We start from the raw sequence: 16,425 nt of genomic DNA, 5'->3' as shown, positions 1-16,425 counted from the left end.
TTCTAGTAATTGGAATTTTGCTCTTAACTTCACAAATTTTTCTATTAAGAAAAATACGTATGAAAAGTTTTGTCCTTACTTAGGGGCTCTTTGAAGTGTATAGAACTGCATTCTAGTAATTGGAATTTTGCTCTTAACTTCACAAATTTTTCTATTAAGAAAAATACATATGAAAAGTTTTGTCCTTACTTAGGTGCCTAAGGGCTCTTACTACACAGAGGTTAAGGACAACCTTCCTATCAACGTCCCACCCTTTGGACAGTGCAGAGGCAGTTTCCAGCAGGCTGGTCAGTGGATCAACACCTGGAGAGAGTTCCAGCGTCTGCCTTCACAATCCCAGACCAGAACTAATGCATCCTATGTTGTGGATCTAACTATGCACAAACTCACCACTTTGCAAGACCCCTGGAACAGTTTTTTCGAAACTAACTGCTCCCCTAAGAATTATGTAGATAAGTATCACTTGTCAGATGCTCCCCAAAACTTTAATTTTTTGGGGGCCTGCAGGGCAGTAAGCAATTAACATAATTGGATCACCATGCCCATGTCTTCATCTCTACCAGTGCAAGAGAGTTGCAAGAGACAATTCATTTGAGGAATCCAGAGCAGCAGACAATCCCACAGCTAAACACTCTTAAGATGAAGCATTGGCCACACAGTGTGTTGTTCTGTTAACAGATGTAAGGATTACATTTGGTGCACAGTCTAAGAAGAGCTTGTTTTCTAAGCCTTAAAGTGGATAAATATTTTTATTTCCATTCTTTACTGCTCACTGCTGCCATTTTTACCTTCCTGAAAGGGTGAAGGTGTGGACAAAGGGAGCAGCATGAAACCAGGACACCAGCTCAGCGTGAACCATTCTGTGGGCCACCATATATGAAGAATGTGAACACAGTGATGAGTGATGCCCAGACTTTGTAGTTCACACCACTGCCAAGCCCTGGAGTTTCTCAAACATTACTATCCACCCTATCCTACCAAACTCCTGAGAAGCATATAAAAAACATTGGTTTGCAGGCCACTTACCACATCCACATATGTCAATCTAGCACAGGAACTGTTCAGAGCCAGGAAAAAATCCACACCACACTCTCTTCACAGGTAAAAAATAAGTCCCATTCCTCCTCTAGAACAAGATCAGGTCTTTTTTTTTTTTTTTCTCTCGATTAACAAGGCAGTTTATGAACAAGCGATACCTGAGGCTGACATGCTACAATAGAGCAATAGTCACATCCACATTTAATATGCCTTATGCACAGACTGCAAAAATCACAAAAGGAAGAGGAAAAACACTCACAGAAGTCAAGTAATTCTGATTTTATATTCAGTCTTTGCAAATCAAGGATGTCCTATTTTTACTATTCATTCAAGGCAAAAGTCTACACAAGCATGTCAAAAGCAGTAATTGAAAAACAGTAAACACAACAGTCTTGAAAATACGTTTAATGTCTAATCTTATACAAAAGTGACAGCATTTTCAAAAAAATATCAAATCCTGTATTTATAGCTTCTCACTATCATACAGCAATATTTGTTTCATCTAAAGAAAATACAGCAGCAGGTGATAATCTATACTTTAAAGATGTGATTGCTTATATTTCATATTGTAAACAAATGCAGTATGTCAATCTCAAAGCACAAGTCAAAACGAACTTCTCAGCAATTTAACTCAAATGATGCATAGAAATGTACAAATTCCATTGCAAAAGCTTCAGGCCAGAAGTTGCTCACACTTGACATAACATGTGATAAAGTTACTACACGGTATATAGTGACAACTTGAGTTTTTACACAATAGATTAACAGGTATACCCTTTTCACTGCTATGCAAAGAACTTTGCTCACAAAAACAAAGGGGTTATGAAACAGTTTTCATGACCTCAAGAAATACGAATATACATTGAAAAACATCCCATATATACTGAATTTTAGCCTAAATGTTCCAGTAATAAATCCTGCCTATTTCAGGAAGAACCTAGAAGTCTAGTTACTTTTACAAATCCCCTTTCCAAAAATCATTACTCACTACGTTTGCTTCATCCTTTCCTACCTATTCCCATTCCCTGCAAAGACATATGGCCAGTGCAATTTCAAACTGGAGTGCTGCTACTGCATGATCCATTCATTTGGAATAAATGTTTTTTCATTACATTGATTTATAATCTAAGGCTGCAGGTATCAAAAAAGCACTTGAGCAAATGTAGTCAGTGTTCTCTTACGTTTTTGATGAGTCTTGCCAAGATCTAAGCCAAGTTGGTTTGGGGGACAACTGGGGCTTGTTTAAGGTTAGTGAAGACTTGTACTTTTGGTTCCTATTCTAGGGTTACAGATGCTAGGTTTTAAGCTGAAGTGTTAAGTATTTTTTGTTCAGCTCCAGTATTGTCTTCCTAAAACAAAAAAGACACATACCTTTGCTATTAGCTTTCATGACATTAGATTAAAACAGCCACAGCCAAGCTGACTGCTTTCTTCTGCAAAAACATTGCAGGATTTTGCCATAAAGGCTAAGACTACTAACAAGCATCACCACCAGGTCACCCCATTTGTTTTTTTTAAGTAGTCCATCACATGCATGCAGGAAGCCACGACAAGGTACTGGAAGAGAATTAACTTGCTTTCACAGTTCCATGATACAAAGACTCCCTAATGAGCTACCATGTTAAGCAAAATTTGTTCCTAATTCTACCTACAGAGGCTAAGTTAGGATATCCCCAGCTGGGGATGAAACAAACTGTCCATGGTCAAAGTCTAGGCTATGAAGTACCACGAAGAGTGCCAGAACTCCTCACTGACACATGGCTGTGTGTCTTGGTAATGCTAAACTAGCATTGCAGCAAACCCCTTGCATGCTCTTTGCACAGATATGGCAGGAATATGAAAACTTACTGCAGTGCCCCTTCAGAGGGGGGACAGCTACGCAGCAGTGCACAGGCTTCTAGACATTCAATTACTCCCAAATTACACTTACTCAGTGAGGTATGCAGACACCGAGCTGAGAACAGAGGACTTCTCCCCATTACAATATTTGGCAGAGGCCCGATGAGACCTCCTCGTTCTCAACTGTGGCAATAAGGATCTTTGTAGCTGACAGAACTAAACGCCAAGCCAAGAACTGCTGGGAAGGGAATTGTCAGGTTGGGTTTTTTTATCTTTTAAGCTCAAGTTCAGTTTCAGGGACTCTGAAAAAGTCTGCCAAGTTTACACAACCCAGCAGCAAGGTCAAATTTTAAATGACTAGAACCCAGGTTAGAAATAGGGAAGTACCTTACCTAAGTGGGAATCAGTTTCTCTTTACATAGACCAAGCCAAACTTCCAACCACCACAGAATGAGAACTGGCAAAATGATGTCCTCATTTGCATGCATAAAACTCACATTTGTTGATTCAAAGTTAACTGCACATCCAGGTTATTTAATTTGCACATAAATGCCTGTTTGTGAACACGAACAGTGTGCTGACAAGTCAGACCAAGTATTTCGAATGCGCATCTTCTCTTCCGTAGTCCCAGACTGAGCAATTGTTTTGAGTATATACAAAATGCTGAGAAAACCTTCAAGTTCACATGCTCTGTCTCTTTAGTTTGAATTACTGTAGCATGTTCAAAAATTTGATTTCTTGACAAAAATCTTGAAACACTTTTTATTGACATTTTAGAATAACCTGAAAAGCGACAAAATATGACCATCCATCCATTCAGTGACCAGCACAAGTCTGGCAACAAGACTTAAAGCATTCATGGAAATTTAAGAATTAACTTTTTTTTTTTTTAAGTCCTTGGGCCTGATTCTTTATAATCCTTACTTGGCAACTCCCATTTTTCCAAGGAATACTTGCCAACATAAGAACCACAGATGTTAGTTTTATTTCTGCTCTTCCAAATTCATTAAATCAAACAATTATGCCAGCATACGAGCAAGGTAAATTTATGCAAACTGCTCCTTCATACCTCAAATGCACGTACAAGAGGCAAGTATTCTTCATAGCCCCAAACATTACTGAAACAAAAACCGTAAAAATCTCTGTAAGTAGTGGATGAAGGTGGAAAGCTACAGTATTTTGTTGCCCAGAACGTATTCAACGGTAAGGCTGCAAGAGACAATAATTCATGGTCAATACAGGCTTTTCACAAAGCAGTTAATTCACAGTTACAAAAATTCTTAATTAAAAACAAATTCATCCTTACAATTTGTTATTCCCTCCCTCTGTACCCTAGAAGCAATCTCTCTAGATTACAGAGACTAGAATATTTTCTCTTTTAGCAATTATTAGAAGGCTTTCCCCCCTTTTTTGCCTTTTAGAGAAGGCTTTCCAAGTAGTGGAAGAGCACTGTAATGTGATGCTTAGATGCACTCCAACTTGATATAATTTCACTGTCCTAGCATATTTAGTTAAGTGTTTAAGAAGTTGGCTATTATTCCGCTGACTACAGAAATAAGACAGATGTGCTGAAATTCCTTACCTGCACTAACAGGTCTTATGCAACACAATTTCCATGCTTAAAAGTGTAACATTTTAGAGTAATTCAAGACCAAAATTAAATACTCACATGGGGACCACCAGGCATTGATGGAGCACCAGCAGGACCAGATGGCACTTGAAAAGGATTAGGGGGCGTAGGATATAGTCCTGGAGCTGGATATGATCCTGTGGGTGGAGGAAATGGACCTGGCGGTGAAGGTCCCCATGTTCCAGGTGGGACCGTACCCCATGGTACTGTTGGTGCAGCCCCTGGAGTCTGGGTAGGAGCGGAATATGGCCCTGGGGGTGGATATGGCATGCTAGGTGCAGGATACTGCCCTCCCATTGTTGGTCCCCATGCTCCAGAGGGCATGGATCCCCATGGCCCAACGGGAGCAGGAGGTGCAGCTGGCTCTGTTGGACCACCATAAGGTCTTGGAAGCTCTGGAAAGGGCATATTTGGTGGAGGATATTGCCCTGGTGGGACAGGACCTGGCACAGTTGGGGGTGGATATGGACCACCAGGAGGAGGGCAAGAGGGTCCAGTAGGAGGAGGAGGAAATGGAGCAGGCGGTCCAGGGGGCATTGAAGGATACATTCCTGTTGGTGGAGGTCCGAATGGCACGCTGGAAGCGGACGTATTTGGTGGCAGTCCGGCTGGCGCCGTAGGGGGAGCACTTGGGTTGTTCCAAGGATTCGAAGTTGGCCAACCCTGCGGTGGCTGACCAGGCTGTTGACCAGGTTTTGTACTGCTCACTTTGGAGGTTTTAGCAGGCGACTGATCTGGTAAAGCATCTGCCAACTAAAAGATAAAGCATCAGTGAGAACATAAAATGCCTACAGGACTTACTGGTTGCAGACATTCACCCACTATGTGTATACGTTTCAGTTGCCAAAACAGGAGGAGAAGAGCTCTTTGTTGCTGCACAGAGAGCATTACGTTCATTTTTGTGCAGCTTCTATCGTTAAGGGAGAAGAGGCATTCTGACATGCTGCAGTTAGAAAACCAAAGATAAAAGGTGACCTACCACACATAGCAATAAGCAATTTCAGCGCAAATCCGAAAAGAAAAGATTTTCATAGGTTTCCATTACAGCTATTCTGACACTATTAAAGCACAACTCCCTTGTTAATATCACAGCAGAAGAGAACCCACAAGGCACCTAGCAGCTTCATGTTTAGTCCACAGATTGCTACATCTACCCAAAAGGAAAACACCACAACTGCAATACAGAGGAAATCGCCTCTCAACTGTAAGCTCCCCTTCTTCTTGAAAAAGTATGTCAACTTTTAGAATGAAGTAACACAACTGGCTGATCTTCAGGAAAGAAAAACTGTTACTTACCGAAAAATCATCAGTTCCAGACATTTTGCTGAAAAGTAAGGTAAGATAAAGTGAAATTTGTTGAAAATAATAAAAGTATTTCAAGCAAGAGTTCATGAGACAAACTCTACATTTGTCTCATTCAAACCACAGCAAGTGTTGAACTGGCAGCAGCTCTTAGCATTGGCTTTGTTTTAATGACTCTGGCCCACAAAGATACGCGCTACCCAAATACTTTCCTCTTGAGAAAGTTCTCACGAAAAGGAAAGTCTTCAGCCTCTACCTGTCTCATCTCAGACAGGACTGACACATAAGGTTAAATGTGTCACATTATACTAAGAAAAAAATATTTCAAGTATTCATACCAAGGACGCAGCCTACCAAGACAGCAACGCCTGTAAAGTATTCAAGGTCTTTTCTAAACCAGGACTCAGAAAAGGTATGGCAGGCTGCTTGCAGGTAAAGTTAATGCATCTAAACCAAAACAAGATTAAATCCCCACGCAAATCTTACTGTCAGAAATACAGGAACTGCAGTTTGCTGATGCTTTATCCCCCAATTATTTCAAAACACATTAAAGGTAGTGGATGATCTTATTTATGTTCACTGACTCTAGCTAGCTAGCCTTAACTGAATGTAGACATGGCAAAGGTGTCATTAATGCATACCTAACTTCTAACCTCTCAACACTTACAAGAAGCACTGAAAACAGGGACCAATGAGTCATGTGCTATCTTTTCATGAAGGCAACTACTGCACTTAAAGCTTTCCAGAGCTTCACCACAATGAACACCGACTGGCTTTGTCAATCTTTATTAGCCATGCAAAAGGGCAGCTGAGTTACACTCAGTTTGACTAACTGACAACAAATACAGAGTAGAGGTGAATAACTGTTAAAAAGATGACCAAAAGCTGGTGAAATAGGTAGATGTGCCCCAGGACAGCCAGAAGGTTTTAGGGGAGACTGTAGGAGATAGAGAGGAACATAAGAGGAGGAAAAATGCAAAATATAAGTGAAGAGCACAAATACTACTGCCAAGTTGACCCTCATGAAAAACAATCCTTGGTTTTCCTTGTTGATGGTGAAGACCTGACTTTTAACACAGAGACTGGTCTCAGGGATGGAGGTCTGCACAGAGAGCCTGTAACAAATAGCTTTATATGGTCCATTAGATTATAAACTACATAACGTTCATATAAACTAGAGTAATCTCTGAAACTGTATTGTGAGTTTATTACTATCTATTCCTAATCTTAGGACAGTACTGGATCAGAACAAGGGGCCATTCAGCTCAGCATCCCATTTTATCTTCAACAATGACCAGCAGGGAAGAATAAGAACAGGGATGACAGTCACCCCAATACTTCAGTGATACCAAGCTCAGAGACTTCCTAAGTTGTAGGCAATTTCTGTGGAATAACAGCCCTCATATAACTTCTTTTCCACAAACACATCTGGTTTCCCTGCTTGTACCTACAACATCCATTGGCAAGGAACTCCACAGGGCTGCTATTTGTTAAACAAAAAGGCCCCTTCTTTTTTGTTCTAAACCTGGATCTTACTAGTTTCAGTTGTTGCTCCTTCATTCTTGCAGCTGAGGAAAACAGCAAGTCTATTCTTATCCACCCTACCCATGCTGATCATTATTCTACAGATTTTTACCATTTTCTTTTAGCTGTTCCTTCTCCAGGCTGCGAGCTCTAGCTTATTTCATTGACCCTTGTGCAGCAGCTATTCCATACCTTTGATTACGCTCTCTGCTTCTCTTTGAGGCTTTTCCAATTCTTTTGTATCTTTTGAGATGAATGACAAGAAAGAACCACACAGAATTCAAGATGTGAGATAACCATTGATTTATACAGTTTCATAATTATGTTCTGGTTTGTCTTCTATTTCCTTCCTAATACTTCCTAATGTTTCATCTGCTTTTTGATCACTACGGAACTGACACTATTGTGGCAATATTTCATTCCTCAGTGTTAAGGGTCAGCCCATCATTTTATATATGAAATTATGTGCACCAGTCTACATTTATCTACTCTGAATTACATCAGATTTATCAACATTGAATTATATCTGCCATTTTATTACCTAATCCTTTCTTTCCTGAATGGCTTCATATCAACAAGACACTGCTCATCTCATTTCCCAAGTTATTTATGACCACTCCAAGCAACCCAGACCCCTGTGGAAACACAGTGAACTTCTCAGGTTACACCTAATAATTTAAATAAACCTTGCAAGAAATACCTCATAATTTAAATAAACCTTTTAAGAAATACCTACCTACAAAGTTAGCACCCTGGTGGAAGTCAGTGCCTAATTGCATGAATCCAAAGGTTTGTTAAAGCTCCAGCATTAGCTTATAACAGCATGTGGTGGGTTATCCCTGGCTGAACACCAGGTGCCCACCAAAGCTGTTCTATCCCCCCCGCCCCCACCTGAACAGGTGAGAGAAAATATAACAAAAGGCGCATGAATCGAGATAAGGACAGGGAGAGATCACTCAAGCAATTACCATCACAGGCAAAACAGACTCAACTTCGGGAAAATTAACTTAATTTATTACCAATCAACCAGAGTAGGGTAATGAGAAATAAAACCAAATACCTTCCCTCCACCCCTCCCTTCTTCCTGGGCACAGCTTCACTCCCAGATTCTCTACCTACCCGCCCCGCGGCACAGGGGGACAGGGAATGGGGGTTACGGTCAGTTCATTGCACATTGTCTCTGCCGCTTCGTCCTTTTCAGGGGCAGGACTCCTCACACTCTTCCCCTGGTCCAGCGTGGGGTCCCTCCCATGGGAGACAGTCCTCCACGAACTTCTCCAATGTGGGTCCTTCCCACAGGCTGCAGTTCTTCACGAACTGCTCCAGCGTGAGTCCCTTCCACAGGCTGCAGTCCTTCAGGCACAGACTGCTCCAGCGTGGGTGTCCCACGGGGTCACAAGTCCTGACAGAAAACCTGCTCCAGCGTGGGCTCCTCTCTCCATGGGGCCACAGGTCCTGCCAGGAGCCTGCTCCAGCGCAGGCTTCCCACGGGGTCACAGCCTCCTTTGGGCATCCCCCTGCTCCAGCGTGGGGTCCTCCCCGGGCTGCAGGTGGAGATCTGCTCCCCCGTGGACCTCCCTGGGCTGCAAGGAACAGCCTGCCTCCTCACCATGGTCTTCCCCACGGGCTGCAGGGGAATCCCTACTCTGGCACCTGGAGCATCTCCTCCCCTCCTTCTGCACTGACCTGGAGGTCTGCACCAAGGATTGTTGCTCTCACATATTCTCACTCCTCTCTCTGGCTGCAATTGCTGTTGCACAGCAACTTTTCCCCTTTCTCAAATCTGTTATCTTAGAGGTGCTACCACTGTCACTGATGGGCTTGGCCTCGGCAGGTCCACCTTAGAGCCAGCTGGCATTGGCTCTGCTGGACATAGGGGAAGCTTCTAGCAGCTTCCCGCAGAAGCCACCCCTGTAGCCACCCCTGCTACCAAAACCTTGCCACACAAACCCAATACACAGCAGTAGTTCCTTCAAGTAAGTACAAATATCTGTATCAGATGAGGTAGACTGTTCAGATAGATGACTATTTGTTTAAAGTTGAGAAACCAACTGAATTACATCAGGAAAGTGGTTTCTGCTCCCATTTTTAACAGCTGAGCTGTTCAAGAGACATCTACCAGAAAAAGCTCAATTTCTCTTCAATAAATACCTCTGATGTTAAAAGAGTTCATTAGTTTTTGCAATGTACCATGCTCAATAATAATCAGAGGTTGATATGTGCTTTTTACTGGCATTGTAGTTCAATTTACCTATATAGACATAGAAGCTATTTAATATAACCCATAAAATATAGGAAATAAATCATTAATATACAGACAAGTACAAAAATAACTTTTTACGTAAGTGCACATGTAGATGTATTCATAAGAAAAAAACCCAAACAAAACCAGGTTAACAAAAAGCAACAGCAAAACAGGCCAAGAGAATCATCCTTTCTTTAGGCAGATGGAGAGATGGAATAAGACCAACTGAAAAACAGATCTACAAGAGACTGAAAAAAAGCTCACAGAAGAAGTTCAAACATATGCCGCAAGGGAGAGAAGGAAGAAAGGAAACAAACCTGAAGGAGAACTCAGAAGAAAATCCCATGATCTGTCACAAAAGTGACAGAGAGTAGTAAATTCAAGTCAAAGCAGTGGATGAATACAGTTGAAACAGGCCTGCTTACAAAATATCAACAAATACCCCCAATATTTGTCAGTAGGTAATTTCAAAAATACTTCTGTGACATGAAAATTAAGGAAACAATTCTACTGCATGACTTATGAAAAAAAGTGTAGTTAAGCATAGCTTATAATGAGATTTAGTGGCTTTTTTACTTTGGCAAGCAGACAAGAGCAACATTTGTTGGCAACATTTAGCATAACTGAGTCAATGCCAAGCATGTCAAGGATCCTCTCACAGACAGGATGGCCTACTTCAGGGACATTTTTTAAACATACATTTAATCTGGGTACTGCCACCTTCATTTAAGAAAAAAGAAACTGAAATTACCATTAGATGCATTCAGAGAACATATGAACTAATTTGTACTTAAACCTAGAATCCATATTCCATTCAAGTCATTCAACACTAGTATAAAGCACTTCAATCAAAACCTTACAGAAATATCAATTATATTTGTATTGCCCAAGGTATTCACATGCTCACAAATTGGACTCAGAGACACTGTCAGACAGAAGACCTCCATGTAACTCCATTTTAAAGTCCCCACTGGTCACGCGTGGGCTCAAGATTTTAGAAGAATGTACTGCATGGTGCCTTGACTAGATTTCTAGAGTCAACAGAGTTAACAAATGGACTCTCATTTTCTCTTGAAGCTTTCCTAGAAGAGCACTGCGCAAGCACTGACATGAGCAGAGAAAAGCCGATTCATGTAATAGCTGTCCATTTGCCACATTTAAACTCTACTTCCAACTACTCTTTCCTGGACTTGGGGGGGGAGAAAGAGTGAGTGGAAAGAGCATTCAGGAGTTTAAGTAATTTGGCTGGGAGTAAAAAGACTACAGAACTGGCAGCATTCAAACTGAAGGCCTGCTCGCATCCAGTGTGCTGTAAGATAAGATTTCCTTTGTTTTCTGAAGGCCGCCGCCCCTGGAAACATCCCCCGCTTTCCAGAAGCGCAGAGCCTGCCAGCTCCAGATCGGCTGGTCAGGGCACCATTTCTCAGCCACCTCTGAGAACACATTTGGCCAGATGCGAGGGAGAGACTGACATCTGCAAAAAAGGCATCTAGGAGCAGAATCTCTCTCATCCTTTACCCTGAAGAGCAATGAGACGGCATGAAGGACTTCCACTGCACCTACCCAGAAACCATACACAGCCAAATCTTCAGACCACCGTCCAAGCCCTCCTGGACACCCACGAGCTGCTCCCAAAAATGAACAGCAGGTAGACGAGACAAGCAAGCCTGCTGGGCTCTGTGCCGCAGGCTGGAGAAAGGTTAGGAAGCACTCCTCTGACATGGCACTGGCAGGCTAGGTCTACCAACAGTGTTCAAGACCAGCTGGCGATTTTCAGAGAGGTCTGTGAAAACCCCATTTCTGGAAGCGTGATGCTACATGTGGCATACTAAATCTGTCCTACTAAACAGCTTCCACAGTGTTTTTTAAGTTCTAAACCCTCTCTGATCACATCCAGCCCAACTGAAACTGATGGATGCAGCAGCATTTTTTCCCATGCTCTTGCCTTTCCTGGCTTTTATCCATCATCAGTCCTCAGGGACCCTCATTAGAAGGAGCTGTCCAAAACAGTTTTTCTCTCTTTTACTAAATGCTATCCAAAACTAAGCATCAACTGCCTGGGTTTTTTTTTGGTTTGCGTTTGTTTTTTGTTTTTTTTTTTTTTTTTGAGTTGTATGACATTTTTCGAACACTTGATGTGCCCAATTTAGTTCCTGTCTCCAAGATTATCTTTCAAACACAGAAAAATGCTTTCTAGACGCAACAGGCTCTGCTGCATTTCCACTGGGTGGCATGGCTCTCCCAGCAAAGAAGTTCTTTTGTCACTGTAACATGACTAATACCTACCAGCATAACCTCATCTACAACAAGATTTCTGCCCACATAAGTATAACTACCCAACATAGCTATACAGATAAAATGGAAGAGAGACTAAATCTTTGACAGCTTCTAAATGTTTTCTAACATATGCAGATTTCTGCAGCTTCTACCTTCAGGCATTAAGCGTCAACATTTTATAGCTGGCCTTTCCCTATCTTTAATGCCTTCTCAGCAGCTGCACTGATGCACTTACGTACCATGCAATCATTTAGTCCGACCTGCATGTTTATTCATTGGGAGAACAAAGACAATTGGTAAACAGACTGAAGGGAAAAAAACAACAGTTACATCACTAGTAGCTACGTGAGATTTGGTAATCTTTCTGCCCCTTCCCACATCCATTTTGACTGACAAAAAGGAGAGAAGTCAGATTTTTAGTTTTCAGAATTTCCGGACAGATTGAATTAAGAGTGTCAACCAAAATGTTGCATTTGCTATAAATTATCAACTACCAGAAAAAAATATTCTTCAAAATAGAGGTCTTACCAGTTTCCAAAACCTGTAAAATATAAAGCCATAAGGAACTGTAATCTGTTCCAGTCTTCCACCCATGACAGGCCATTCAGTTTCACAGCTGCCTCCCCACCAAGACCAGACCTAATCACTTCAGATGGTAACCACATCACAGGCAGATGGTTCCAAACCAGCAGACATCTATCACTTCTGAGGTGGCTTGTTTGTGTGCCAGCTGTGATACAAAATCAGTGGAGAACAGCGAGTCTCCATTGCCAAAGATTACTCCTGTCCACACCATCCTACCCTGTGAATCTTGCAGAAGATGTATTAGTCCAGCAGCTCCAAATAATTAAAACATATCTTCCACAGTTGCCTCTCAACTTTCTTGAGAGCTGTGGAGCCCATTCTCAGCATGTTATCCTCATTTTTTAAAGTGTGCTTTATTTCTCATTTATAGCTTTAGCTTCCAATTATCAATTCTTCAGAAGTCTTCCCAAACTAGCTGTAAAAGCTATATAAAGAATACCTGTGTTCTCCTCCTACCAAAGTTATATATTCAGGAATTATCAGCTTAATTATTTTTATCTGTTTTGGATGAAATAAACATACTCACCCCGAGTGTGAGTGATTATCAAATCTCTTCACTGCAGGGTTTTTGGTGTGTTGTCCCCGTAGCTCCCCCCCCCCAAAAATCAAAACTGTGTGTCATATTCCAGTTCTAGCCTCAACAGTAACAAACCACACACCCTTCTGCTCCTTAACATAGGCTCTTTTCCAGGACAACTGCTTTTCAGGATACAATCTCGCTGCATGGATACAGCTGGCATCTTTCGCATCTTGATTTGGCACTGTTAAAACGTACTTGAATGAACTCGAGTTTCAGGAATATCAAAAGTGCTTTCCAGGACTGACTTGATATTTACCACAAATTTTTGCATCAGCCACTGGCCTCCACAGGTCTTGGGGAAAGTAGTTTCAGGGTGTGTCATTTTTGCTTAAAAAAAAAAAAAAAAGCTACCTTTGTTCTAACATCCACTGACAATGAACAGCATCAGATCAACACTGTTTTCCATAGAAATCACCTAGAAGCAAGTTCTCTCTCAGAGATGAAACCTGTCAGATAAGTAGTTCTCTCTCCAAGCAATGTGCCCTTTTATACCACACAGTGCTAGCTTTCCCAGTAAGTCAGCTACCTCGTTAACATTTGATAAAATGAATCAATTCATCATAAACTGCAAGAAAATGACTTGCCTGAGCCCTTCTTTGGCGAAGAACCTTTGAGTTAGAGTCACTGACACGCGATCCACCACCATTTATATAGTCATTTACAGATTACGACCATATAGCATAAACACAAGCCGAGAGAGCATTCTACCCGGCCAAGACACAAACAGCCACCACCGTTACACAGAGTAAACCGGGATCCGCTACAAACGAACCTCCTTCGCTGTGCCGACATCAGCAAAGCCGGCCCCACGTAACCGAAAGCGGCAGCAGCCATTAGGCCGCCACCGGCACCCCCAACCAATACGCCCTCCCCCGGCGGCGGGTCTCCGGGCGGGGGGAGGCCGGTTTCTGCCACTCACTCAAGGCCAGCGACCCCCGGTACCACCCCTCCGCAGCTCGCCGGGGCTGAGCGAGTCGGCGGCACCTCCCCGCCCGCCTCTCCCGGGGGTTTGAAGGGGGAAGAGCCAGCTGCGGCCCGGCGGTCGCCGGGGGCGGTGTGGGGTGGAAACCCCCTCCCTTCCCGTCCCTCCCCACCCCGGTCAGGCCCGCCCGCCCTCCCTCCTGCTGGCTGGCTAACGGGCCGGCCGGGCGGCAGAGCGCCGTTCCGGCCCGCCGGCCGCCCTACAGGCGGCGGGTACCTGGGCGGGAGGAGCGGAGCAGGAGCGGGAGCGGGAGCGGGAGCGCGGCGCAGGCCAGGAGCCAGGAGCCAGGCAGCAGGCGGCGGCCCGCAGCACCACCGCCACCCCCGACGCCCAGGCGGAAGCGGAACTGCGTCACGCACCCCGCCTCCCCAATGCCCGGAAGGTCACGCGCTTAGCCCCACCCCCCCGAGGAGCGTCGCGCCCACTCCCCGCCCACACCACTGCGGGGCACGTGACAACCCCCCCGCCCTCCCCGCCGCCGCGCGGTCACGTGGCCCCTTCCCGCCCACTGCCTCCCGCGCGCCCAGGGGCGGCTGAGGCGCTGACAGGATTCGGCCGGCGGCTCCCGCCCGCCGCGGGTCGGGGTCCCCGCCGGGACGGGCGGCTTTTCTCCCCGGCCTCGGAGCACCCAGAGGCGGCAGTACTCGGCGACGTTCGTTCCGCCGCCCCCCGAAGGGTGTTTTCAGCGGCGCGGAGGGTGATCTGTAGCCCTTTGCCGTCTCGGCTGACGGGTTTCCCCTCAGCTAGCACAAAATCCCACCGGATTGTACCTAAACTTAGCCAAAACGTCTGCTTTGCACATTTCGGACCTAAAGGATGGACGGCGCACCTGAACGCTTGGCAGGTTTTCTCACACGAGGTAACGACCTCTCCCTGCCTACCTTCATATCCTCAGAGCCTCGTGGTGAGGGGGACTAAATACATCGCATCATTTGCCTGCCCTGCCCCTCCGAGCTATGACACTAATCCTGCAAGCATTTGCATACACAGATAATTCCGTTAAACTCAGCAGAAACGCGGGCACGGCTGATGCCAAGCACGTGCCAACGGTCCTCTCCCATGCGCTGGTGCCCTTCCCTTTGCCAGCGCGCATCTATTTGCACTTTTCAAGGTCATTATTTGGCCATTTTCTGAAGCAACTGGGAAAAAGCAGCAGCAGGAGCAGGCCCCAGGCATGAAACCGCAATATTTTTACTGCTTTATTTGCAGAAATCATTACTACAAAAACTAAATGGGTAGTCGCTACAGACCCAGTCCTGCGATGGCATGATATCCCATTAATCTGCTCCCTCCAAATTTAATTAAGCGCTGTGGAAAATATAGGCTGATTTCACAGTTCCTTCGCAATTGCCTTTCCGAGTAGAGCGATCACTGGGAGTTTGTGTAGAAACAGCACTGCTGGCATGGCCTCGTTGGGAGTAATGAGCAAATAAGAGTGAAATCAATCTGCCTTCCAGCTGTGCGCCGGGCACAGCGGTTCAGCTCACCTTTGCTTTTCCACGCTTGAAAGGCCTCGCCGTGCGTGGTTGCTGCTGTGTCCTGGACTGCCAGCAGTGACAGCAGGAGTCCCCAGAGCATGACGTTTCTTCCCAAGTAATCTGGTAGTTAGAAACCTTAATTAATGAGCAAACATGCGGCTGATGACGGTGATGATGTGTCACTTGAAATAACAAACTGGCACTGCAATAGCACTTTTAATGAATAACCTTGCCAACCTTGACATTAGGATTGCCCAATGTGTAATAAGTGTATCCCTCTCTTTGCAGAAGCAGAAGATGATGGATTTTTGCACAAATACTTATTTGTATACACAGCTTTCCCCTCCTTCAGGCAAACAGCTCTTCATCTGTGTGTATGTATTTGCTGAAGGTTGTAAAAAGACCTGCAGACGCGACTTTGCATAATTTGTGGGCAATTGATCCATCTTAGTGCCAGGAATAGGACTCGGGGGGCCTAACGCCGAGCCCTGGCCACATCCTATTGGAAGACATTACTTTGCACTCTAGATTATGTAATGGAAAACAAGTTGGGATGAAATTGCAAATTTAGAACTTGCGTGCAGCTCTTAAGGAAGACAATGGAAGCTGTGTGAAAGAAATTTGGCTCCCAGTTAGTAAGAGGCATTATTTTCCATGCCTCTGTTGTAGGACCTGCGATGGTATTATTTAAATTATTCAGAAAGGCTGTTTGCTGTGATAATGTGAGGGCGGTTCTTCATTACAGGTCCACGTTGCAGGGCCTGTGCTGTTGCCTCTATGGTATAAGTATAGGCCACTTTGTTTTTTCTTCAGCATCATATAAATATTTGTGTTGGAAAGAAGCTCTGGTCTAACCTCCATCTCAAAACAGGGCTAGCTTCGAACCTTGTCCGGCTGAGTTTTGAGTGTCTCCAAAGATGGAGATTGCCCAACCTCTCTGGACGT

At 44.2% G+C, this 16,425-nt stretch overlaps 1 protein-coding gene across 2 annotated transcripts; it reads right to left on the bottom strand.

Moving 5' to 3' along the window:
* Positions 1-1,427: 1,427 nt before the first annotated feature.
* On the bottom strand, positions 1,428-14,367 carry MAPK1IP1L (mitogen-activated protein kinase 1 interacting protein 1 like). Of its 2 annotated transcripts, none has more exons than XM_069783114.1 (4): positions 14,219-14,367; positions 5,804-5,831; positions 4,547-5,260; positions 1,428-4,086 (listed from the first exon to the last, which is right to left on the bottom strand). In XM_069783114.1, exons 2-4 carry the CDS (start codon positions 5,825-5,827, stop codon positions 4,075-4,077), a joined length of 750 nt encoding a protein of 249 aa, XP_069639215.1. In that variant the 5' UTR covers positions 5,828-5,831; positions 14,219-14,367; the 3' UTR covers positions 1,428-4,074. The 2 variants fall into 2 exon arrangements, with proteins under 2 accessions (XP_069639215.1, XP_009917137.1); XM_009918835.2 differs by lacking the exon at positions 14,219-14,367 and adding an exon at positions 7,526-7,545.
* Positions 14,368-16,425: the final 2,058 nt, after the last annotated feature.

Source organism: Haliaeetus albicilla, chromosome 5, assembly GCF_947461875.1.
Source record: "Haliaeetus albicilla chromosome 5, bHalAlb1.1, whole genome shotgun sequence".
Classification (NCBI taxonomy): Eukaryota; Metazoa; Chordata; class Aves; order Accipitriformes; family Accipitridae; genus Haliaeetus; species Haliaeetus albicilla.
The sequence above is the reverse complement of the archived record's forward strand: the minus strand, read 5'-3'. Positions and strand labels throughout refer to the sequence as shown.